Here is a 27862-nt window from a genome sequence, read left to right as displayed (position 1 = left end):
GTAACTCAGTCAAGGCAACATCGTAGAGTGCATTGCGGGCTACAAGGTAGAAGCTCATTCGTCCACAATATCGAAGAGTTCCTAGCTCTCTGTATTCATTGATGAGTACCTGTGGGTACACAACCAATTTTAATAGTGTTTTTAAGTTCCGAAATTAGTGATGGTAACGTAAATACTTTGTTCTTCGATATTACTGAACTCAAAAAAGGAAGTAGAAGCAATAGAAGTTGAACTTCTAAAGTGTCTGACGAAACGGGGTTTTTGTTCAAGTTATTTATGACGGTTTCATTGAAGCATGCGAAGATGATTCTTGTGCAATGTTAGGTAGCAGTTAATATATCTTAGAACGACTTAAAAACAAGTACAACGAACTATTCAAATAGCACTGTTTGTGCCGTCATATTGAATCACAGGTTGCTGATACAGTTGAAGAGTTCTCTAGTGTTAATCATATTATCAATTCTTTTAACAAACTGTACGTATTGTACTAACAATCGTCAAAGAATCGACATGCAGTGTCACCTGTTGCAGGAGAGTTAGATGCACACTTTAAGGAGATATCTAAGTACACTCCTTTGATTTGGTGGCCTCAAACTTCAGAGCAGTCGTGGCAACATGGCAGTCCTGTCAGGCTTTGAATGCTCATTGTAATAGACTTTCGAATTACATAATTTTTTTTTTTAGTCATCAGTCTACTGACTGGTTTGATGCGGCCCGCCACGAATTCCTTTCCTGTGCTAACCTCTTCATCTCAGAGTAGCACTTGCAACCTCCATCCTCAATTATTTGCTGGATGTATTCCAATCTCTGTCTTCCTCTACAGTTTTTGCCCTCTACAGCTCCCTCTAGTACCATGGAAGTTATTCCCTCATGTCTTAGCAGATGTCCTATCATCCTGTCCCTTCTCCTTATCAATGTTTTCCACATATTCCTTTCCTCTCCGATTCTGCGTAGAACCTCCTCATTCCTTACCTTACCTTACCTTACATAACTAGAAAATCAAATTTAAGAACAGAGTCGAAGGAATTACAAGAATCACAGTCAACTCTAAATTCATGAGCTACATTGCACTGCTTCCTGATGTTCCTGAAGAGATTAATATCCTGTCACATACCTCAGAAAGAACAGTGCTAACATTCCCTCAACATATAGGACGATTACAGGGTATGTAAGAGCCCATTCAACAAATAAAGGAAATTACTGGTGCTTGCATGGAGGGAGCAGGTAAATCTAATTCAGAAGGGTGCTTAAACGACATTTCACTGGCTCCCAGAACACAGTCAAACAGAATGACTACCCAAATCAATAAAAGACAGTTTTGTCAGAGCATTAGAAACAGTTTGAAGCAAAGGCTAATTCCAAATGAGAATGAAGAACTCAAATCTTTCGTGAAATATATTGATATTTCTCACCGTAAAAATAGCTCCATGACATTGCAAACATATTTCTAGAATGGGAAGAAAAACTAAGAGAAATCTAAGATCGTCTTCTACATTCTTTTCTAAATGTAAGAGAAGGTTTCGGACACTATTTGGTTGGCAGTGGAGAGAACGTTCCTGGAAACATGAAACAAATTTTTGTTTATGTTGGAATACTCTCTGTGATCACGTCGGAGTGTGGAAAATATTTCAGCACAATGAATTTAGTTATGATAACATTACGGGATTCTCTTTGTGTTCACCATTCTCCATCTTTAATGTTTATTTCAATTGTGGTATTATTTTTCTGACACGGAAAAAAAGAACAGAGGCAAGCAAAATTCAGCTCGCATGACAACATGCAGTGTCCATTAACGAGAAAGTTTTATGTGACAATTTTATGTACTATCAAAATTAAAATAAGTTGAGGTTAGCTCCGATATATTATCCATAGGCGCCTTGAAGTATAGCCATTCGCTGAGACAGCTTGATGTGCATTATGTAAGGAACGTAAAATAATCACAAATGAGAAATCGAGCTAACAGAACAGTAATCGAGGTATATATTTCAGGATACACTTGTTGTTGTTGTTGTTGCGGTCTTCAGGCCTGAAACTGGTTTGATGCAGCTCTCCATGCTACTCTATCCTGTGCTAGCTTCTTCATCTCCCAATACCTACTGCAACCTACATCCTTCTGAATCTGCTTAGTGTATTCATCTCTTGGTCTCCCTCTATGATTTTTACCCTCCACGCAGCCCTCCAATACCAAATTGGTGATCCACTGAAGCCTCAGAACATGTCCTACCAACCGATACCTTCTTCTGGTCAAGTTGTGCCACAAATTTCTCTTCTCCCCAATCCTATTCAATACTTCCTCATTAGTTATGTGATCTACACATCTAATCTTCAGCATTCTTTTGTAGCACCACATTTCGAAAGCTTCTATTCTCTTCTTGTCCAAACTATTTATCGTCCATGATTCACTTCCATACATGGCTACACTCCATACAAATACTTTCAGAAATGACTTCCTGCCACGTAAATGTATACTCGATGTTAACAAATTTCTCTTCTTCAGAAACGCTTTCCTTGCCTTTGCCAGTCTGCATTTTATATCCTCTCTACTTCGACCATCATCATTTATTTTGCTCTCCAAATAGCAAAACTCCTCTACTACTTTAAGTCTCTCATGTCCTAATCTAATTTCCTCAGCATCACCCGACTTAATTCGACTACATTCCATTATCCTCTTTTTGCGTTTGTTGATGTTCATCTTATATCCTCCTTTCAAGACACTGTCCATTCCATTCAACTGCTTTTCCAAGTCCTATGCTGTCTCTGACAGAATTACAATGACATCGGCGAATCTCAAAGTCTTTATTTCTTCTCCGTGGATTTTAATACATACTCCAATTTTTCTTTTGTTTCCTTTACTGCTTGCTCAATATACAGACTGAATAACATCGGGGAGAGGCTACAACCCTGTCTTACTCCCTTCCCAACCACTGCTTCCTTTTCATACCCCTCGACTCTTATAACTGCCATCTTGTTTCTGTATAAATTGTAAATAGCCTTTCGCTCCCTGTATTTTACCCCTGCTACCTTCAGAATTTGAAAGAGAGTATTCCAGTCAACATATCAAAAGCTTTCTCTACGTCTACAAATGCTAGAAACGTAGTTTTGCCTTTCCTTAATCTTTCTTCTAAGACAAGTCGTAGGGTCAGTATTGCCTCACGTGTTCCAGTGTTTCGACGGAATCCAAACTAATCTTCTACTAGTTTTACCATTCTCTCTGTAAAGAATTCGTGATAGTATTTTGCAGCTGTGGCTTATTAAACTGATTGTTCGGTAATTTTCACATCTGTCAACACCTGCTTTCTTTGGGTTTGTAATTATTATATTCTTCTTGAAGTCTGAGGGTATTTCGCCTGTTTCATACATCTTGCTCACCAGATGGTAGAGTTTTGTCAGGACTGGCTCTCACAAGGCCGTCAGTAGTTCCAATGGAATGTTGTCTACTCCGGGGGCCTTGTTTCGACTCAGGTCTTTCAGTGCTCTGTCAAACTCTTCACGCAATATCATATCTCCCATTTCGTCTTCATCTACATCCTCTTCCATTTCCATAATATTGTCCTCAAGTGCATCGCCCTTCTATAGACCCTCTATATACTACTTCCACCTTTCTGCTTTCCCTTCTTTGCTTAGAACTGGGTTTCCATCTGAGCTCTTGATGTTCATACGAGTGGTTCTCTTATCTCCAAAGGTCTCTTTAATTTTCCTGTAGGCAATATCTATCTTATTCCTAGTGAGACAAGCCTCTACATCCTTACATTTGTCATGTAGCCATCCGCGCTTAGCCATTTTTAAACTTCCTGTCGATCTCATTTTTGAGACGTTTGTATTCCTATTTGCTTGTTTCATTTACTGCAATTTTATATTTTCTCCTTTCATCAATTAAATTCAGTATTTATTCTGTTATCTAAGACTTTCTACTAGGCCTCGTCTTTTTATCTACTTGATCCTCTGCTGTCTTCATTACTTCATCCCTCAAAGCTACCCATTCTTCTTCTACTGTATTTCTTTCCCCCATTCCTGTCAATTGTTCCCTTATGCTCTCCCTGAAACTCTGTACAACCTCTGGTTCTTTCAGTTTATTCAGGTCCCATCTCCTTAATTTCTCACATTTTTGCAGTTTCTTCAGTTTTAATCTACAGGTCATAAAGAATAAATTGTGGTCAGAGTCCACATCTGCCCCTGGAAATGTCTTAAAATTTAAAACCTGGTTCCTAAATATCTGTCTTACCATTATATAATCTATCTGATACCTTTTAGTATCTCCATGGTTCTTCCATGTATACAACCTTCTTTCATGATTCTTAAACCAAGTGTTAGCTATGATTAAATTATGCTCTGTGCAAAATTCTACCAGGCGGCATCCTCTTTCATTTCTTAGCCCCAATCCATATTCACCTACTATGTTTCCTTCTCTCCCTTTTCTTACACTCGAATTCGAGTCACCCATGACTATTAAATTTTCGTCTCTCTTCACTATCTGAATAATTTCTTTTATTTCATCATACATTTCTTCAATTTCTTCGTCATCTGCAGAGCTAGTTGGCATATAAACTTGTACTACTGTAGTAGGTGTGGGCTTCGTATCTATCTTGGCCACAATAATGCATTCACTACGCTATGTGTAGTAGCTTACCCGCATTCCTATTTTCATATTCATTATTAAATCGACTCCTGCATTACCCCTGTTTGATTTTATGTTTATAACACTGTAGTCACCTGACCAAAGTCTTGTTCCTCCTGCCACAAAACTTCATTAATTCAAACTATATCTAACCTTAACCTATCCATTTCCCTTTTTAAATTTTCTAACCTACCTGCCCGATTAAGGGATCTGACATTCCACGCTCCGATCCGTAGAACGCCAGTTTTCTTTCTCCTGATAAGGACTTCCTCTTGAGTAGTCCCCGCCCGGAGATCCGAATGGGGGACTATTTTACCTCCGGAATAGTTTACCCAAGAGAACGCCATCATCATTTAATCATACAGTAAAGCTGCATGCCCTCGGGAAAAATTACGGCCGTAGTTTGCCCTTACTTTCAGCCGATCGCAGTACCAGCACAGCAAAGCCGTTTTGGTTATTGTTTCAAGGACAGATCAGTCAATCATCCAGACTGTTGCCCTTGCAAATACTGAAAAGGCTGCTGTCCCTCTTCAGGAGCCACACGTTTATCTGGCCTGTCAACAGATACCCCTCCGTTGTGGTTGAACCTACGGTACGGCTATCTGTATCGCTGAGGCACGCAAGCCTCCCCACCAACGGCAAGGTCCATGGTTCATGGGGGAGGGGGGGGGGGGGGGGGAGGATACCCTTAAGGAACAGATAGTGGGTTCTATTAACAGTTTTAAATTAGAGCCTTTGTGGCGAATTATCTGTGATGATTTATACGCAACCCCCAAACAGACTCTTAATTAAATTGTAGTGTCGGCTAAGATAAACTTCGAATCCAATGAAAATATGTATCTTTACAGACACAAGTGGCTACGGGGTACAAGCAACAAAGTAATGACATCCCTGAAATTAATATGTTAATTATATTTCAGGGCAGATATAAGAACATACTTACAATAGCTGCTCGGCTCAAATCATTCTCGACAACGTAGAATAGAATAGTAAGAGTGATTCACATGTTTTAAGAACAAATACAAGGCCCCTAAACTACCTTAGAGATGGTAACGAATGTACAGTCTATCTACTTCTTATGATAGTGAAATAGTGTTACTAACATTCAACTTTGAAATGTTCTCGGAAGAATAAAATACTGTTATATGAAGCATGAGCGTCGCTACGAAAGTAATGACTCCAATTGCCGTTCATGTAAACCACAGGACATGCACAAATCTCAACAGCAGAGCTAAATAGGGCAATATTTCAGCTACAGATTGTCATTTTCCAACGCAGTCACCATTATTCGTTATGCACTTTTGCCAACGATGAACCACAGCTTGCGTGCCGCGCTTGTAAAAATCGGAAGCAGCTGAAGCTAACGACTTTCTTGCAGCTTTGAAAACAGCATTCAGGTCTAGAAAGTGTTCATCACGTAGTGTATCTTTCATAGGCTCCAACAGATGGAAATCTGAAGGCGTTAAATATGGATTTTACGATGGATGTGGTAAGTCAGTCCAACCAAATTTGGCAATGATTTGTTTGGTCGTAAAACTAGTGTGGGGCCTGGCGTTTTCATGTTGTAGGTGAAAGTTGGCCTTCTTCTCTGGCCTTGCCCTGGAATTTCGGGCCTTCAGCTGAGTGAACTGACAGTTTCTCCAGGTCCCAGGAAATCCAAAAGAGCCACATCCTGGCTATCCTAGAAGACTGGACTGCACGGGTAACCATGTGGTCTGAAGCGCCTTGTCACGTGGCTGCCCCCGTTGGAAGTTCGAGTCCTCCCTCGGGTATGGGTGTGTGTGTGTGTGTGTGTGTGTGTGTGTGTGTGTGTGTGTGTATGTGAGTTGTCCTTAGCGTAAGTTAGTTTAAGTTAGATTAAGTAGTGTGTTAGCTATGGGACCGATGACCTCAGTAGTTTGGTGCCATAGGAACTTACCACAAATTTCCAAATTTCCTGAAGATTGTGCACATCAGTTTCCCTCCATTTCGCCGTTTCTTGAATTTCTTCTTTGACGGAGAATCATCGCCATTGCTTGGACTATCTTTTGGATAACGGCTCGTAGTGGTGACACGACGTCTCATCTCCGATGACGATTCTATTCACAAAATTGTCACCTTCAGCTTCATATTGGTGCAGTAAGTTCCGAAACAAATTTCCATTCGATCAATTTTTTGTTCTTCTATAACCATCTGTGGGACCCATCTCGCACAGACTTTGCTATAACCACGATGTTCCAACATTGTTTCCAAGGCATTACAGCCGACGTTGAGCTTTGCACACATTCTCCGGACGTTATCCACCGATCATCACACATGAGCTGATCAAGAAGCTCTTCATTGCGAGGGATCAACAGGCCCGTGGTTTGTCATGCACATCCTTTTCATCACCTTCTGAATGCCATACCCATCGCCTCACGTTGCCCACGTCTACTGTGTCGCCTCCATACTCCCTTAGCAAGCGTCTTCGGATTTAAATGGCCGCAGTTTCTTCAGCAGTTAGGAATTCAATCACACAGCCCTGTTTTATAGGGCGTCCTTTTCAGATTCCATTTTGGAACACTCGTCTGCTGGCACCAACTACTGCAGAACAGCGGAACCACCTGCAAATGAAAGGGGAAGTTTTAAGCAGTAGCACTATGTCAACGACATCTGGCAGGGACATCCAAAGTCACCACAAAAATGGAGGTATTTCTTTAGAACGACCCTTGTATTAATACACGCTAAATCTGTGGAAACCCGAGGATTATATTACAGTTTGGATCAAAACACAAAGGAATGCTGAGGAGATAGTGTCGCAAGTTCCATGCGGCTTTTCGCGGATGATGCTGTAGAATACAGAGAAGTTGCAGCATTAGAAAATTGCAGCGAAATGCAGGAAGATCTGCAGCAGATAGGCACTTGGTGCAGGGAGTGGCAACTGACACTTAACATAGACAATGTAATGTATTGCGAATACATAGAAAGAAGGATCCTTTATTGTACGATTATATGATAGCGGAACAAACACAGGTAGCAGTTACTTCTGTAAAATGTCTGGGAGTATGCGTGCGGAACGATTTGAAGTGGAATTATCATATAAAATTAATTGTTGGTAAGGCGGTTGCCAGGTTGAGATTCATTGGGAGATTCCTTAGAAAATGTAGTCCATCAATAAAGGAGGTGGCTTACAAAACACTAGTTCGACCTATACTTGAGTATTGCTCATCAGTGTGGGGTCTGTACCAGGTCGGGTTGACAGGGGAGATAGAGAATACCCAAAGAAGAGCGGTGGGTTTCGTCACAGGGTTATTTGGTAAGCGTTATAGCATTACGGAGATGTTTAGCAAACTCAAGTGGCAGACTCGGCAAGAGAGGAGCTCTGTATCGCCGTGTAGCTTGCTGTCCACGTTTCGAGAGGTTGCGTTTCTGGATGAGGTATCGAATATATTGCTTCCCACTACTTATACATCCCGAGGAGATCACGAATGTAAAATTAGAGAGATTCGAGCCCGCACGGACGCTTTCCGGCAGTCGTTCTTCCCGCGAACCATACGCGACTGGAACAGGAACGGGAGGTAATGACAGTGCCACGAAAAGTGCCCTCCGCCACACACCGTTGGGCGGCTTGCAGAGTATAAATGTAGATGTAGGACAGCCAATGGGACAAGGCAAATCTACACATGCAGTAGTCTGAGCGATATTTCATCTTATAGGATCTTTATGTTCAAATGGTTCAAATGGCTCTGAGCACTATGGGTCTCAACTGCTGTGGTCATTAGTCCCCTAGAACTTAGAACTGCTTAAACCTAACTAACCTAAGGACATCACACACATCCATGCCCGAGGCAGGATTCGAACCTGCGACCGTAGCAGTCGCACGGTTCCAGACTGCGCGCCTAGAACTGCGAGACCACCGCGACCGGCGGATCTTTATGTGATTCACTCCAGTATTTTTGAATACAGGACTGGCAACAAGATACAGAAAAATTACGTTGTGTTTAAAAAATTGTGCGAAGTCGCTATAACTCTCTGGGAAATATATAAATATATTATGTTCAAAACGCTAACTTTCTTACATTTGCCTGCCTAACTAAATACTCTTTACACATCTGAAATGTTCTTTTACAATGAAGGGCAAAGGCCTTGCCCCAGAGGATACACCGGTTCCCGTGAGATCAGCGAAGTTAAGCGCTGTCGGGCGTGGTGGGCACTTGAATGGGTGACCATCCAGGCCGCCACGCGATGTTGCCATTTTTCGGATTGCACTCAGCGTCTTGATTTTAGTTGAGGAGCTATTCGACCGAATGGTAGCGGCTTCGGTCAAGAATACCATTAATAACGACTGGGAGAACGGTGTGCTGACCCCATGCCCCTCCTATCCGCATCCTCCACTGAGGATGACATGGCGGTCGGATGGTTCCTGTAGGCCATTGTGGCCTGAAGATGGAGTGCTTTTTACAATGAAGGTAGAAAAGCTGAAACGGTTTCATTCTGCAGTATGTGCACACAAGACCGACACATTAGTGGGCACACACAAAAAAGAAATCACATATAATGCACCGGTTTTAGTTCATTACGATTGAAATAACACTTTTTTTATATTTTTTTATGAACCACGTCCAGGATATGCTATTCACTTGAACAGATATTTGCTCTGGCAGACGCTAGACGCTCAGAATTAAACGTTAGAGTTCTCTAGCCTCCCCATCTATGCCCAATCACTTGTTGAGCTGTGGAGTGTGTCGTTGTTTCAGCGTGGCTGGGAGCGCTGAGCACTTCCTCGTGGCTGCTGGCAGCGCCCCTGGCGGTGTCTCTGTGCAGGCGCAAGTGGACGCGGCTGACCGCCATGTTGGCCGGGCTCGTCATGGCGCTGGCCTGTCTCTTCGCGTCCTTCGCCACGCAGCTGCACCAGCTGCTGCTCAGGTATGTTCCCACCTCCTAGCAAGCTCTTAGCACTTCATTGAATTTGTAAAGAGGACTATTTCTCTGCTCCCATGGCATAGGCATACTTAAATGTTACTTTGTGTAATCTCTAACTCTGACCATATCAGGCATGATTTCACCTCCGCCTAGGGAGTTATTGGAAGGCAATGCAGCGATGGGTCACCAGGACTAGTTATCCACCAGGCAGCCTGTGTGTGGGGTGCCATCACATTTCAAGAGTACAAAGCTCCTCTAGCCAGCAATGTCTCACTTTTAAATTACACTTGTTCATTATATATATCGTGTGACTAGCGCCTCCCGTCGGGTAGACAGTTAGCCGGGTGCAAGTCTTTCGATTTGACGCCACTTCGGCGACTTGCGCGTCGATGGGGATGAAATGACGATGATTAGGACAAGAAAGCACCCAGCCCCTGAGCAGAGAAAACCTCCGCCCTTAGGAGTGACAGTCTGTCCCCACTCAGCTAATGGGGGCGGACAGTTGTTCATCCTGTTTTAATTACTTCAAGTTGTCGCCAGAGGACTGAATAGATCACATTTCTCTACTTCTCACAAATAAATACTCTTGGTGATAGTATTCATCTAGCATCTGAGATAAATACACTACTAACCACTAAAATTGCTACACCACGAACATGACGTGCTACAGACGCGAATTTTAACCGACAGGAAGAAGATGTTGAGATATGCAAATGATTAGCTTTTAAGAGCATTCATACAAGACTGCCGCCGGTGGCGACACCTACAACGTGCTGACATGAGGAAAGTTTCCAAACGATTTCTCATCCACAAACAGCAGATGACCGGCGTTGCCTGGTGAAACGTTGTTGTGATGCTTCGTGTAAGGAGGAGAAATGCGTACCATAACGTTTCCGATTTTGATAAGGGTCGGATTGTAGCCTATCGCGATTGCGGTTTATCGTATCGCGACATTGCTGCTCGGGTTGGTCGAGATCCAATGACTGCTAGCAGAAAATGGAATCGGTGGGTTCCCAACGGCCTCGTATCCGCATGGCTGTAATGGATCCTGCAGCCACGTCTCGATCCCTGAGTCAAAAGATGAGCACTTTGGCAAGACAACAACCATCAGCACGAACAGTTCCACGAACTTTGCAGCAGCATGGACTATCAGCTCGGAGACCATGGCTGTGGTTACCCTTAAAGCTGCATCACAGACAGGAGCGCCTGCGATGGTGTACTCAACGACGAACCTGGGTGCATGAATGGCAAAACGTCATTTTTTTCCGGATGATTCCAGGTTCCGTTTACAGCATCATGATGATCGCATCCGTGTTCGAAGACATCACGGTGAACACACATTGGAAGCGTGTATTCGTCATCGCCATACTGGCGTATCACCGGGCGTGAAGATATGGGGTGGCATTTGTTACACTTCTTGGTCACTTCTTGTTCGCATTGACGGCACTTTTTGAAAGTGGACGTTACATTTCAGATGTGTTACGACCCGTGGCTCTACCTTTCATTCCATCCTGCGAAACCCTACATTTCAGCAGGATAATGCACGACTACATGTTGCATTTCCTGTACGGGCCCACTGGATACAGAAAATGTTCGACTACTACTCTGGCCAGCACATTCTCCAGATCTCTCACCAATTGAAAACGTCTGGTAAATGGTGGCTTCTTGTTGAAGCTGCATGGGCATCTGTACCTGTACACGCCATCCAAGCTCTGTCTGATTCAATGCCCAGGCGTATCAAGTCCGTTATTACTGCCAGAAGTGGTTGTTCTTGGTACTGATTTCGCAGGATATATTTTTTTTTTTTTTTTTTTTTTTTTTTTGTCATCAGTCTACTGACTGGTTTGATGCGGCCCGCCACGAATTCCTTTCCTGTGCTAACCTCTTCATCTCAGAACAGCACTTGCAACCTACGTCCTCAATTATTTGCTTGACGTATTCCAATCTCTGTCTTCCTCTACAGTTTTTACCCTCTACAGCTCCCTCTAGTACCATGGAAGTCATTCCCTCATGTCTTAGCAGATGTCCTATCTTCCTGACCCTTATCCTTATCAGTGTTTTCCACATATTCCTTTCCTCTCCGATTCTGCGTATAACCTCTTCATTCCTTACCTTATCAGTCTACCTAATTTTCAACATTCGTCTATGGCACCACATCTCAAATGCTTCGATTCTCTCCTGTCCAGGTTTTCCCACAGTCCATGTTTCAGTACCATACAATGCTGTACTCCAGACGTACATCCTCAGAAATTTCTTCCTCAAATTAAGGCCGGTATTTGATATTAGTAGACCTCTCTTGGCCAGAAATGTCTTTTTTGCCATAGCGAGTCTGCTTTTGATGCCTTCCTTGCTCCGTCCGTCATTGGTTATTTTACTGCCAAGTAGCAGAATTCTTTAACTTCATTGACTTTGTGACCATCAATCCTGATGTTAAGTTTCTCGCTGTTCTCATTTCTGCTACTTCTCATTACCTTCGTCTTTCTCCGATTTACTCTCAAACCATTCTGTGTACTCATTAGACCGTTCTTTCCGTTCAGCAGAACATTTAATTCTTCTTCATTTTCACTCAGGATAGCAATGTCATCAGCGAATCGTATCATTGTATTCCTTTCACCTTGTATTTTAATTCCACACCTGAACCTTTCTTTTATTTCCATCATTGCTTCCTCGATGTACAGATTGAAGAGTAGGGGCGAAAGGCTACAGCCTTGTCTTACACCCTTCTTAATACGAGCACTTCGATCTTGATCGTCCACTCTTATTATTCCGTCTTGGTTGTTGAAAATATTGTATATGACCCGTCTCTCCCTATAGCTTACCCCTACTTTTTTCAGAATCTTGAACAGCTTGCACCATGTTATATTGTCGAACGCTTTTCCAGGTCGACAAATCCTATGAACGTGTCTTGATTTTTCTTTAGCCTTGCTTCCATTATTAGCCGTAGGGTCAGAATTGCCTCTCTCGTGCCTTTACTTTTCCTAAAGTCAAACTGATCGTCACCTAGCGCATTCCCAATTTTCTTTTCCATTCTTCTGTATATTATTCTTGTAAGCAGCTTCGATGCATGAGCTGTTAAGCTGATTGTGCGATAATCCTCACACTTGTCAGCTCTTGCCGTCTTCGGAATTGTGTGGATGATGCTTTTCCGAAAGTCAGGTGGTATGTCGCCAGACTCATATATTCGACACACCAACGTGAATAGTCGTTTTGTTGCCACTTCCCCTAATTATTTTAGAAATTCTGATGGAATTTTATCTATCCCTTCTGCCTTATTTGACCGTAAGTCCTCCAAAGCTCTTTTAAATTCCGATTCTAATACTGGATCCCCTATCTCTTCTAAATCGTCTCCTGTTTCTTCTATCACATCAGACAAATCTTCACCCTCATAGAGGCTTTCAATGTATTCTTTCCATCTATCTGCTATCTCCTCTGCATTTAACAGTGGAATTCCCGTTGCACTCTTAATGTTACCACCGTTGCTTTTAATGTCACCAAAGGTTGTTTTGACTTTCCTGTATGCTGAGTCTGTCCTTCCGACAATAATATCTTTTTCGATGTCTTCACATTTTTCCTGCAGCCATTTCGTCTTAGCTTCCCTGCACTTCCTATTTATTTCATTCCTCAGCGACTTGTATTTCTGTATTCCTGATTTTCCCGGAACCTGTTTGTACTTCCTCCTTTCATCAATCAACTGAAGTATTTCTTATGTTACCCATGGTTACTTCGCAGTTACCTTATTTGTACCTATGTTTTCCTTCCCAACTTCTGTAATGGCCCTTTTTAGAGACGTCCATTCCTCTTCAACTGTGTTGCCTACTGCGCTGTTCCTTATTGCTGTATGTATAGCGTGAGAGAACTTCAGACGTATCTCGTCATTCCTTAGAACTTCCGTATCCCACTTCTTAGGGTATTGATTCTTCCTGACTAATGTCTTGAACTTCAGCCTACTCTTCATCACTACTATATTGTGATCTGAGTCTATGTCTGCTCCTGGGTACGCCTTACAATCCAGTATCTGATTTCGGAATCTCTGTCTGACAATGATGTAATCTAATTGAAATCTTCCCGTATCTCCCGGCCTTTTTCAAGTATACCTCCTCCTCTTGTGATTCTTGAACAGGGTATTCGCTATTACTAGCTGAAACGTGTTACAGAACTCAATTAGTCTTTCTCATCTTTCATTCCTTGTCCCAAGCCCATATTCTCCTGTAACCTTTTCTTCTACTTCATCCCCTCCATTCCAGTCGCCCATGACCATTAGATTTTCGTCCCCCTTTATATACTGCATTACCCTTTCAGTATCCTCATACACTTTCTCTATCTGTTCCTCTTCAGCTTGCGACGTCGGTATGTATACCTGAACTATCGTTGTCGGTCTTGGTCTGCTGTCGATTCTGATTAGAACAACCCAGTCACTGAACTGTTCACAGTAACACACCCTTTGCCCTACCTTCCTATTCATAACGAATGCTACACCTGTTATACCATTTTCTGCTGCTGTTGATATTACCCGATACTCATCTGACCAGAAATCCTTGTCTTCCTTCCACTTCACTTCACTGACCCCTACTATATCTATATTGAGCCTTTGCATTTCCCTTTTCAGATTTTCTAGTTTCCCTACCACGTTCAAACTTCTGACATTCCACGCCCCGACTCGTAGAACATTATCCTTTCGTTGATTATTCAATCTTTTTCTCATGGTAACCTCCCCCTTGGCAGACCCCTCCCGGAGATCCGAATGTGGTACTATTCTACTATTCCGGAATCTTTTGCCAATGGAGAGATCATCATGACACTTCTTAAACTACAGGCCACATGTCCTGTGAAACACGTTACATGTCTTTAATGCAGTGGTTTCCATTGCCTTCTGCATGCTCATGTCGCTGATCACTGCTGATTCTTCCGCCTTTAGGGGCAATTTCCCACCCCTAGGACAAGAGAGTGCCCTGAACCTCTATCCGTTCCTCCGCCGTCTTTGACAAGGCCGTTGGCAGAATGAGGCTGACTTCTTATGCTGGAAGTCTTCGGCCGTCAATGCTGATCTATGCACCCAAATTGCGTGAAAATGTAATCACATCTCAGTTCTAGTATAATATAATTGTCCAATGAATACCCGTTTATCATCTGTATTTCTTCTTGGTGTAGCAATTTTAATGGTCAGTAGTGTAGCTTCTCGGATAAAATATGTAGACAATTGAGGAAATTTGCCATGGCTCACCCGACAGCCTGAGTGCCGTTTCGTCAAAGGCTTTCATGCACATTTATGCATATCATAGGCTAGTTGAGGGATTAAAATTCTTGTCCAGAGGTAAGAAATAATACGCAGTTTGTAAGTGCATGCAAGTTGCGTACCTGGACACTTAAAAATATAGCAATGCAGCTGGTTGCTGAATAGATGGAAGAGGGTTTAGTTTGGGCATCCACCTCAAACATTTCTTCCCAAGTTACGATAAGCCACCGTCTTCACACATTACTCTACTGCTCTGGGTATGAAATTACACCGCTCAGATGGACTCGCCTCGTACTGCTGTGCTATCGTCACCAGTGTCAACAGCTTTACATGTAATGGAAAAATTCAGATGTGAATCCAAGTATTAGGAGGGAGTTGTTGCGGTCATGAATCTCTCCTCCACTCTCCTTAAAAAAATAATAATGCGCTTTCATAACTATTTTTTAATTCATTCTGAAATGACAGCGATCTTATCAAGTAGTACAACAAAAATAGTGTAGCTCAAAGTTTCGTTAACGGTTTGATGACGTCATGATTACACTTTTCTAAGATGATTAATTCTAAGGGCTGTGTGTGGCCACTTATACCTAACGAATGACATATCTTCCTGTACGTTTTACATATTTCCCATTAGCCATCTTCAGCAGAGATGTTTTGCTGTCGACGAATATGGTTTTCTGCAACTGACGACGGTACTTCTCCGAAATGACTGAATATGATGCTCCAGAGTCCTCAACAGCTTGGGCTGGTTTGTCATCCAGAAGGATATCGACGTAGTTTTTTGTACTGATCGGCGGTGGAGGATTTTTCTCTTCGGTGGCCTCATTTCCAAGGAAGGTCACAGCCTTTGGTTTTCCAGGTTGCAGTGGCTAGGTTATCGGCAGGAGCTTCTAAACGGCGATGAAGCCCTTGGTCGGCGGGTTGAGGAGCATCCTCTCCAGTGACTAGCTTGCGGCGATGGTGACCTTCGTTGACCTGCACCCACATATTCTTGTTCATCTTCGTCGTCCCGGAGTTGGCGTTGGTCTGCAGTCTTCTGGCGTGGGCGTCATCAGATATCCGCCGCCTTTCTCGACAATAGCGCACCACATGTCCCGGTCGTCCGCATGGGAAACATACTGGTTCGTTATCCTGGGTCCTACAGACGTCAGTCTTCGTTGGTGCCGAAACAGGTTCGTCATGCGGCATTGTAGGAACGTAACTTCGCGTGGGTCTCCACTTTTTCACCGTTTTAAAGGGAATTAAAAAAAGAGAGATTGGGTTCAATGTCTGTTCCACTTCCTCCCTTATGACCTCTTGAAACGTCTCGATTTTTTGCTCTCTGTGTAGTCCAAGTGCCTTCTGATCTTTCACTACCTGATGAAGAACACTTGCGAAATCAGTTCCTTCCACCATCTCAGAAATCGATTCGACGTTTGGATGCCGTCAAACTTCTTGCGTGTAATTCTTTTTTGACGCATTGTCTCGATATACAGCACCATTTTATGAAGTTGTCTGCTGTCGAAACCTCCTTCAGGAGTAGGGTTGATACGTATCCTCAGCTACACCCTTCATGAGATGTGCAACCTTGTCTTACTCCTTCATTCTAGGATCCACTATGTTACACAGCTCCAAGACGTCTTGAATGTAGGATGCAGTAGTTTCTCCTGGATGCTGAGTCCTGCGCTTTAATTTACCTTCAGCATAGCACTTCTGTCGTTGTGTGTCGCTGAAATACTTGCCCAGTTCCGCCTGAAATACTTCCCAGCTTGTGAACTTCTCCTCGTTGTTCTCATACCATTGCCTGGCAGCGCCCTCCAAGTAGAAAAATACGTTGACCAAACACCCGGTGTTATCCCATTTGTTAAATTTGGCTATACGCTCATATACCTTCAGCAACGTGTTTGGATCTTAGCCATCGTCACCCGAAAACCAGGAAGGATGTCTGATGTGGTGGCACACAGTTGCTGCCATCGTAGCTAGGAAACTAATTGTGCCATGTGTTGGCCCTTTGAATGCTATGCTGCGATGATTAAACATCCCAACTACTAGGCTGAACAGAAACATTTAGATGAAACTCTATGTTTTCTTGTGTTGGGATTTTGATGAAATAATCCCTATTCGTTGCAACAGCCTTCGCTCAAATTACCTTTGAAAACCAAATGAAAACTGATCCGTAATTTGTAAGATAGAGTGTTCAGTCATACAGATAGAGAGACAGACACGATTATTTTACAGTTTTACAGTGACGAAAAAACCGAAAACAAGAAATAATTAATGTAGAGTAATAAAATTTTGAGAATACAATTACTGGGTAAAGTATTTAAGTCATTAACATTGCAGGCTAACAGATTAATGTAAAATGCTGTTGTATTAATAAGCGGTGTAAACACCGGATTGTTGAATTTTGTTGCAAAGTTCCTGGTTGTCAGTTTGTGAAACAGAGTTACAAGATTGTCGCACCTGGTCAGGTGTTCAAGAAGGCCGTGGCAACAACTGGGATCTCTGTAGAGCACGTTGGGTTAGGACAGCGGCGTGTGTGGGGGAGTGTGGTCCTTTTTATGAATGGCAGCGCAACGGGTCGAATCACGGTACTGACGTAAAAATGTGCAGGCAGTGTGCTTGAGACAACCACGAGAGTGCTCCTCCTGTCATTGGAAATAGCACCCCAAACCATAACTTCAGGTGTCGGTCCACTGTGTCTGACAAACAGACAGGTTGGTTGCAGGCTCTTAAATTGTCACCTGCTAACCAACACACAGCCGTCACCGGGACCGAGGCAGAAGCAAATTTCCTCATAAAAGACAGCAGAGCTCCAACCAGTCCCTCAATGAGCTCTCGCTTGACGCCACTGAACCCGCAAGTCGCGTGTTTTGGGGCCAGTGTAATGCACACTACAGGGAGTCTGGTTCAGAAGTGTCTTTGAAGTAACTGATTTGTGACAGTCCGTTGCGTCATTGTGGTGCCAACTGCTGCTCAAATTGCTGCCGCAGATGCAGTACGATGCGCCAGAGCCATACGCCGACCATGATAGTTTCCCTCCCAGGAGTGTCACTTTGAGGTCCTTAGCCCGGTATTCTTGCGACTGTACACTCTCGTGATCACCGCCAGCAGTCATATACAGTGGCTACATTCCTGTCACGTCTTTCTGCAATATCGCAGAGGGAAGATCCAGTTTCTCGTAGTCCTACTACACGACCTCGTTCAAACTCAGTCACGTGCTGACAAGGCGCCTTACAGGCGTTCTTGACTAACATCAACTCATCACACCAAGTCTCAAATGTAAGTAACGCTCACGAGCGAAACAGCATGTGTCTAAGATAAATCTAATTTGCATCCTCATATTGGAGCAGCTAGCGCCACTCATACGCTACTGTGCGAAATTTGAATAGACATCATCTTGCACATGTAGTAACACTCCTGACAACTTTCGTTTACGTTGCACAACTACACTCCTGGAAATGGAAAAAAGAACACATTGACACCGGTGTGTCAGACCCACTATACTTGCTCCGGACACTGCGACAGGGCTGTACAAGCAATGATCACACGCACGGCACAGCGGACACACCAGGAACCGCGGTGTTGGCCGTCGAATGGCGCTAGCTGCGCAGCATTTGTGCACCGCCGCCGTCAGTGTCAGCCAGTTTGCCGTGGCATACGGAGCTCCATCGCAGTCTTTAACACTGGTAGCATGCCGCGACAGCGTGGACGTGAACCGTATGTGCAGTTGACGGACTTTGAGCGAGGGCGTATAGTGGGCATGCGGGAGGCCGGGTGGACGTACCGCCGAATTGCTCAACACGTGGGGCGTGAGGTCTCCACATTACATCGATGTTGTCGCCAGTGGTCGGTGGAAGGTGCACGTGCCCGTCGACCTGGGACCGGACCGCAGCGACGCACGGATGCACGCCAAGACCGTAGGATCCTACGCAGTGCCGTAGGGGACCACACCGCCACTTCCCAGCAAATTAGGGATACTGTTGCTCCTGGGGTATCGGCGAGGACCATTCGCAACCGTCTCCATGAAGCTGGGCTACGGTCCCGCACAACGTTAGGCCGTCTTCCTCTCACGCCCCAACATCGTGCAGCCCGCCTCCAGTGGTGTCGCGACAGGCGTGAATGGTGGGACGAATGGAGACGTGTCGTCTTCAGCGATGAGAGTCGCTTCTGCCTTGGTGCCAATGATGGTCGTATGTGTGTTTGGCGCCGTGCAGGTGAGCGCCACAATCAGGACTGCATACGACCGAGGCACACAGGGCCAACACCCGGCATCATGGTGTGGGGAGCGATCTCCTACACTGGCCGTACACCTCTGGTGATCGTCGAGGGGACACTGAATAGTGCACGGTACATCCAAACCGTCATCGAACCCATCGTTCTACCATTCCTAGACCGGCAAGGGAACTTGCTGTTCCAACAGGACAATGCACGTCCGCATGTATCCCGTGCCACCCAACGTGCTCTAGAAGTAAGTCAACTACCGTAGCTAGCAAGGTCTCCGGATCTGTCCCCCATTGAGCATGTTTGGGACTGGATGAAGCGTAAGCGTCGTCTCACGCGGTGTGCACATCCAGCACGAACGCTGGTCCAACTGAGGCGCCAGGTGGAAATGGCATGGCAAGCCGTTCCACAGGACTACATCCAGCATCTCTACGATCGTCTCCATGGGAGAATAGCAGCCTGCATTGCTGCGAAAGGTGGATATACACTGTACTAGTGCCGACATTGTGCATGCTCTGTTGCCTGTGTCTATGTGCCTGTGGTTCTGTCAGTGTGATCATGTGATGTATCTGACCCCAGGAATGTGTCAATAAAGTTTCCACTTCCTGGGACAATGAATTCACGGTGTTCGTATTTCAATTTCCAGGAGTGTATATCTTGGTGTGGCGATTTTTTCCATCCGTGCAGTATTAGTAGTGAATACAGTATTAAAACATCTTACTTTTTTTTCTTTTTGAGTCACTCTTCTGACTGGTTTGATGAGGCCCGCCACAAATTCCTCTCCTGCGCGAACTTCTTTTTCTCAGAGTAACACTTGCAACCTACGTCCTCAGTTATCTCCTGGATGTACTCCAATCTCTGTCTTCTTCTACAGTTTTTGCCCTCTACAGCTCCGTCTAGTACCATGGAAGTCAGCCCCTGTTCTTTTAACACATGTCAGTTTTTTCCACATGCACCTTCCCTCTCCGATTCTCCGCTGAACCTCCTCATTCCTTACCTTATCAGTCCACGTAGTTTTCAGCATTCGTTTGTAAAACCACATCTCAAATGCTTCGATTCTGTTCCACTTTTCTCACAGTCCACGTTTTACTGCCATTCAATTCTGTGCTCCAGACCTATTTTCTCCTAAAATTAAGGCCTATGTTTGAGACTAGTAGACTTCTCTTGGTCACGAATGCCCTTTTTGCCAGTGCTAGTCTGTTCTTCATGTCCTCCTTGCTCTGTCCGTCATTGGTTATTTTGCTGCCTAGGTAACAGAATTCCTTAACTTCATCTATTTGGTGAGCATCAGTCCTGATCTTAAGTTTCTCACTGTTTTCATTTCTATTACTTCTCATTTATTTTGTCTTTCTTCGATTTACTCTTAATCCATATTCTGTACTCATTAGACTGTTCATTCCCTCCAGCAAATCTTCTTTACTTTCACTCAGGATAGCAATGTCATCAGCGAATCGTATCATTGATGCCCTTTCACTTAAATTTTAATTCCACACCAGAACCTTTCTTATATTTCCATCATTGCTTGTTCTATGTACAAAAAAACGAAATTAGCGTTTGGCGTTGTAGGCCGGGGGTACTCCATTCGGGGAAGTTCGGCAGCCGAGGGCAAGTACTCATTGCATTCGACGCCACATTGGGTGACTTGCGCGCCGGAGATGGGGTGAATTGTCGATGACGACAACACAACACCCTGTCCCTGAGCCGAGAAAATATCCTGCCCGAGCCGGGAATCGAACCCGGGCCCCTTGGCGTGGTATTCCTCCGCGCTGACTATTCAGCAAGCGGGGGCGGAAGACTGCAACCCTGTCTTACACCCTTTCTAAGCCGAGAATTTCCTCCTTTGTCGTTCACTCTTATTATTTTCTCTTGGCTCTTGTACATATTGTATATTACCTGTCTCTCGCTATAGCTTACCATTATTTTTCTCAGAATTCCAAACGTCTTTCACCATTTTAAATTGTCGTATGCTTTTTCTGGTTCGACAAATCCTATGAACGTGTCTTGGTTTTTCTTTAGTCTTGCTTTTATTACCAACCGCAAGTTCGGAATTACTTCTCTGGTGTTCTTCTGTACATTATTCTTGTCGCAGCTTGGATGCATGAGTTGTTAGGCCGATTGTGTCATAATTCTCGCACTTGTCAGCTCTTGCAGTCTTCGGGATTGTGTGGCTGATATTTTTTCGAAAGTCAGATAGTATATTGCCAGACTCATACATTCTACACACCAACGTAAATTGTCGTTTTGTTACCAATTCCCCTAATGTTTTTAGGAATTCCGAAGGAATGTTATCGATCCCTTATTTTATTCTAATTATTATTGTTGGTGTTTGTGTCATATTAAATATGGGTGTGATAGAAAGTTATATGGAGGAGGAAAGGGGAAGAGGGAGAGATACAAAAGAGGATGTGACCCTGCCAGAAAAGAAAACGGACGTGCGCCGTTAAACGGTTCATCCCTATATCTGTGGTACTGTGGCCTGTGTTATCTGGAACGCTAATAAAACAGGCACATTTTTATATCAGGTGTCACATATAAAATTTTGTGATGGACACTGAACTTCTGGACCGTCAAGTATCAGTTCTGTTTACATTGTTTTTTTCTTTTTCTTGCGAGTTTTAATTTTTTTTCTGGGAGCAAGGATGATACAAGGTAATTGTGTTAATACACTACTAGCCAGTAAAATTACTACACCAGGAAGAATTGCAGATGATAAACGGGTACTCATTGGACACATATATCATACTAGAACTGATATGTGATTACATTTTCACGCAGTTTTGGTGCATAGATCCTGAGAAATCAGTGCCAAGAACAAACCACCTCTGGACGTAATAACGGCCTTGATACGCCTGGGCATTGAGTCAGACAGAGCTTGGATGACGTGTACAAGTACAGATGCCCATACAGCATCAACACAATACCACAGTTCATCACGAGTGGTGACTGGCGTATTGTGAAGAGCCAGTTGCTCGGCCACCATTTACCAGACGTTTTCAATTGGTGAGAGATCTGGAGAATGTGCTGGCCAGGGTAGTAGTCGAACATTTTCTGTATACAGAAAGGCCCGTACAGGACCTGCAACATGTAGTCATGCATTATCCTGCGGAAATGTAGGGTTTCGCAGGGATCTAATGAAGTGTACAGTCGCGGGTTGTAACACATCTGAAATGTAACGTCCACTGTTCAAAGTGCCGTCAATGCGAACAAGAGGCGACCTAGACGTGTAACCAATGGGTCGCCATATCATCACGCCGGGTGATACGCCAGTATGGCCATGACGAATACACGCTTCCAATGTGCGTTCACCCCGATGTAGTCAAACACGGATGCGACCATCATGACGCTGTAAACAGAACCTGGATTCACCCGAAAAAATGACGTTTTGCCATTCGTGCACCCAGGTTTGTCTTTGATTATGCCATCACAGGCAATCCTGTCTGTGATGCAGCGTCAAGGGTAACCGCAGCCTTGGTCTCCGAGCTGATAGTCCATGCTACTGCATACGTCGTCGAATTGTTCGTGCAGACGGTTGTTGTCTTGCAAACGTCTCCATCCGTTGACTCAGGGATCGAGACGTGTCTGCACGATTCGTTACAGCTATGCGGAACAGATGCTTGTCACCTCGACTGCTAGTGATACGAGGCCCTTGGGATCCAGCACGGCGTTCCGTATTACCCCCCTGAACCCACCGATTCCATATTCTACTAACAGTCATTGGATCTCGACCAACGCGAGCAGCAATGTCGCGATACGATAAACCACAATCGCGACAGGCTACACTCCGACTTTTATGAAAGTCGGAAACGTGGTGGTACACATTTCTCCTCCTTACACGAGGCATCGCAAGAACGTTTCACCAGGCAACTTCGGTCAACTGCTGTTTGTGTATGAGAAATCGCTAGGAAACTTGTGTCAGCATGTTGTAGGCGTCACCAGCGGCACCAACCTTGTGTAAGTGGTCTGAAATGCTAATCATTTGCATATCACGGCATCTTCTTCCTGTCGGTTAAATTTCGCATCTGTAGCACGTCATCTTCGTGGTGTAGCAATTTTAATGGCCAATATTTGTCGACCAGGCTGATGTCGAGGAGCAAACTGTTCTTCACAATATCTAGTGAGGTATCTGGTGTCGTCGCGTTGTTGTGTTTCAGCTACGGCGTTCTGCTCGGAATGTCTAGCGGCCTGGTGCGAGAGACGGCGTCGCTGACGTTGGGCCACTACTTCCGGCGGCGCCGCGAGTTCGTCGAGATGGTAGTGCAGGCGGGCGCCGGCGTCGGCATTGCGCTCTTCTCCGTGCTCTACCGGGAGGCCGTCGGGTGAGTCGCTCTGTACACAACGTGCCGCGTCTATGCCTCTCCTATGAACGTCGTAGTAACTTCATGGACAGGTTTTGTGACCTGCAATAATTTTGTTTGTTTTTTCTCTCGTCAACACCATATCAGTTGCTCAACAAACTTCACAGTGTGAAACACACTATTTTGTTATGTTCTTGTTGTTGTTGTGGTCTTCACTCAAGACACTGGTTTGATGCATCTCTCCATGGTACTTTATCCTGTGCAAGCTTCTTCATCTCCCAGTACTTACTGCAACCTACATCCTTCTAAATCTACTTAGTGTATTCATCTCTTGGTCTCCCTCTACGATTTTTACCCTCCACGCTGCCCTCCAATGGTAAATTTGTGATCCCTTGAAGCCTCAGAACATGTCCTACCAAGCGATCCCTTCTTGTCAAGTTGTGCCACAAACTCCTCTTCTCCCCAATTCTATTCAATACCTCCTCATTAGTTATGTGATCTACCCATCCAATCTTCAGCATTCTTCTTTAGCACCACATTTCGAAAGCTTCTATTCTCTTCTTGTCCAAACTATTTATCATCCATGTTTCACTTACATATGTGGTTACACTCTATACAAATACTTTCTGAAACGACTTCCTGACACTTTAATCTATAATCGATGGTAACAAATTTCTCTTCTTCAGAGGCGCTTTTCTTTCCATTGCCAGTCTACATTTTACATCCTCTCTACTTCGATCATCATCAGTTATTTTGCTCCCCAAATAGCAAAACTCCTTTACTACTTTATGTGTCTCGTTTACTAATGTAATTCCCTCAGCATCACCCGACTTAATTCGACTACATTCCATTATCCTCGTTTTGCTTTTGTTGATGTTCATCTTATATTCTCCTTTCAACACACTGTCCGTTCCGTTCAGCTGAAGTCCTTTGCTATCACTGACAGAATTAAAATGTCATCGGCGTACCTCGAAGTTTTTATTCTTCTCCATGGATTTTAATACCTACTCCGAATTTTTCTTTTGTTTCCTTTAATGCTTGCTCAATTTTGTTATAGATTTTCAATTTTTACCTTTGTTGTAACTATTTTTCCTCCTAAATCTATACACTGAGGTGGAAAAACTCATTGGATACTTCCTAATATCGTGTCGGACATACGTTTTGCCGGAGCATTGTACAATCTCGATCTGACATGGACTCAACAAGTTGTTGGAAGTGCTCTACATGAAAATTGAGCCATGTTCCCTCTATAGTCGTCACAACTGCGAAAGTGTTCCCGGATGCAGTATACTGTGCACGAACTGACATGTCGATTACGTACCATAAATGTCCAATGGGATTCGTGTGGAGCGAAAAAAAAAATTGTTCAAGTGCCTCTAAGCACTATCTGAGATCATCAGTCCCCTAGACGTAGATCTACTTAAACCTAACTAACCTAAGGCCATCAGACACATTCACTGACATCCATGGCCAAGGGAAGAATCGTAACTGCGACTGTAGCAGCAGCGCGGTTCCGGACTGAAGCGCCTAGAACCTCTCGGCCACAATGGCCGGCTGTGTGGAGCGATCTAGGTAGCCAAACCATTCGCTCGAACTGTCCAGAATATTCTTCGAACGAACCACAAACAATTGTGGCTCGGTGGCATGGCGCATTGTCATCCACAAAAATTCCACCGTTGTTTGGGAACATGAAGTCAATGAATGGCTGAAAATGGTGTCCAAGTAGCCGAACATAACCATACTCAACCAATAATCCGTTCAGTTGGACCATAGTACCGTGTCCATCCATGTAAACACAGCGCACAACATTATGGAGCGACCACCTGCTTACACAATACCTTGTTGACAACTCACGTACATGGCTTCGTGGGGTCAGCGCTGCATTCGAACCCTACTATCAGCTCTTACCAACTGAAAAAAGGCTTTTGACCCTGTACGACACAAGCGGCTCGTACTGAAATTGTGTGCTTACGGAATATCGTCCCAGTCATGTCACTGGATCTGTGATTTCCTTTCAGAGAGGTCACAGTTCGTAGTAATTGACGAAAAGTCATCAAGTAAAACAGAAGTGATTTCAGGCGTTCCCAAAAGTAGTGATATAGGCCCTTTGCTGTTCCTTATCTATATAATCGATTTGGGGGACAATTTGGGCAGCCGCCTTCGGTTGTTTGCAGATAACTTTGTCGTTTATCGACAATAAAATCAGCAGAAGAGCAAAACAAACTACAAAACGGTTTAAACAAATTGCGGAATGGTGCGAAAAGTGGGAATTTACCCTAAATAACGAAGCGTGTGAGCTCATCCACATGAATGCTAAAAGGAACTCGTTAAACTTCGGTTACACGATACATCAGTCTAATCTAAAAGCCGAAAATTCAACTAAATACCTAGGTATTACAGTTACGAACAACTTAAATTGGAAGGAACACACAGAAAATGTTGTGGGGAAGGCTAACCAAAGACTGTGTTTTATTAGCAGGACACTACGCTTGTCCGTCCTCTTTTAGAATATTGCTGCGCGGTGTGGGATCCTTACCAGATAGGACTGACGGAGTACATTTTAAAATTTCACAGAAAAGCAGGGCGTTTTTTATTATCGCGAAATATGGGAGAGAGTGTCACAGAAATGATACAGCATCTGGACTGGAAATCGTTACAAGAAAGGCACTTTACGTTGCGACAGAATCTTCTCACGAAATTCCAAACACCAACTTTCTCCTCCGAATGCGAAAATATTTTGATGATGCCGACCTACATAGAGAGGAACGATACCACTATAAAATAAGTGAAATCAGAGCTCGTACAGAAAGATATAGGTGTTCATTCTTTCAGCACGCTATACGAGATTGGAATAATAGAGAATCGCGAAGGTGGCTCGGTGAAACCTCTGCCAGGAACTTAAATGTGATTTGCAGAGTATCCATGTAGATGTAGATGTAGATGTGGGAATTGAGACTCATCCCGTGTAGAGACCGACCGATGTGGTCACGAAGCTAGGAGGGGTGCCGTACAATTAACAAAGACGCTAACGCCTGTGGTCGTCTGTCATAGCCCATTACCACCAAATTTCGCCGCCCTGTCTTGGATACCTTCGTCGTACGTCCTAAATTGAATTCTACGGCTTTTGTAAGTAGTTTTGGTAATTTGATGGTACTGACAACTCTACGCAGAAGCCGCTGTTTTCGGTCGTTAACCGAATGCCATCGGTCACCGCGTTGTCATTAGTGAGAGGTAATGCCTGGAACTTGGTATTCTCTAGACTCTCTTAACACTGTGAACCTCGTCATACTGAATTCCCTAACGATTTCCGAAACTGAATGTCCCATGCGTCCTGCTCCAACTAACATTCCGCGTTCAGTTAATACTGTCGTGCGGCCATAGTCAAGTCGGAAACCTTTCAACGTGAATCACCTGAATACCAATAGCTGCTCCACCAATGGACTGCCCTTTTATGCTATGTGTACGCTATACTACCACTATCATTATATGGGCATATCGCTGTCCCATGATTTTTTTCAACTCATTGTAGCTCATAATTTAAAATTATTACTTTGCCTTCTTTCAGTTTACTTTGGTCTTCTTCTCGATACTGGTGAATGTTCGTATTTCTCCCTTCTGAATCTCGTTCGCTTCAGATAACAGATGCCACTTGCTTTTGCCCACTCATTAAAGCAGAAGCACTACCATGTAAATAATGAATAGGAGCCATAGTCGACGGTAAACAATCGGAAACGTATTGAGAATTCACACCGAAGAGAAGGCATACAACATTTAAAATAACTTCAATACTGACAGGTTTCAGATAGATTATATAATGGTACGACAGAGATTTAGGAACCAGGTATTAAATTGTAAGACATTTCCAGGGGCAGATGTGGACTCTGACCACAATCTATTGGTTATGACCTGTAGATTAAAACCGAAGAAACTGCAAAAAGGTGGGAATTTAAGCAGATGGGACCTGGCTAAACTAAAACAACCAGAGGTTCTACGGAGTTTCAAGGAGAGCATAAGGAAGCAATTGACAGGATTGGGGGAAAGAAATACAATAGAAGAAGCATGGGTAGCTTTGAGGGATGAAGTACTGAAGGAAGCAGAGGATCAAGTAGGTAGAAAGACGAGGGCTAGTAGAAATCCTAGGGTAACTGAAGAAATATTGAATTTAATTGATGAAAGGAGAAAATATAAAAATGCAGTAAATGAAGCAGGCAAAAAGGAATACAAACGTCTCAAAAATGAGATCGTCAGGAAGTGCAAAATGGCTAAGCAGGGACGGCTAGAGGACAAATGTAAGGATGTGGAGGCTTATCTCACCAGTGGTAAGATAGATGCTGCCTACAGGAAAATTAAAGAGACCTTTGGAGATAAGAGGGCCACTTGTATGAATATCAAGTGCTCAGATGGAAACCCAGTGCTAAGCAAAGAAGGGAAAGCAGAAAGGTGGAAGAAGTATATGGAGGGTCTATACGAGGGCGATGTACTTGAGGACAATATTATGGAAATGGAAGAGGATGTAGATGAAGATGAAATGGGAGATACGATATTGCGTGAAGAGTTTGACAGAGCACTGAAAGACCTGAGTCGAAATAAGGACCCCGGAGTAGACAACATTCCATTGGAACTACTGACAGCCTT

The 27862-nt window shown here is 43.9% G+C and overlaps 1 protein-coding gene across 1 annotated transcript in view; it reads left to right on the top strand.

The window, feature by feature from the left end:
• Positions 1–27862, top strand: part of LOC126336050 (monocarboxylate transporter 12-like) — a gene marked incomplete at its 5' end in the record, with an annotated part of 267456 nt that overhangs the window by 185425 nt on the left and 54169 nt on the right. The window contains 2 exons of the mRNA XM_049999529.1: positions 9331–9499; positions 23084–23248. Of these exons, the coding sequence (XP_049855486.1) occupies positions 9331–9499; positions 23084–23248 (334 nt within the window). The remainder of the gene's footprint in view (positions 1–9330; positions 9500–23083; positions 23249–27862) is intronic.

Source organism: Schistocerca gregaria, chromosome 2 (genome assembly GCF_023897955.1).
Source record: "Schistocerca gregaria isolate iqSchGreg1 chromosome 2, iqSchGreg1.2, whole genome shotgun sequence".
Classification (NCBI taxonomy): Eukaryota; Metazoa; Arthropoda; class Insecta; order Orthoptera; family Acrididae; genus Schistocerca; species Schistocerca gregaria.
The sequence above is the reverse complement of the archived record's forward strand: the minus strand, read 5'-3'. Positions and strand labels throughout refer to the sequence as shown.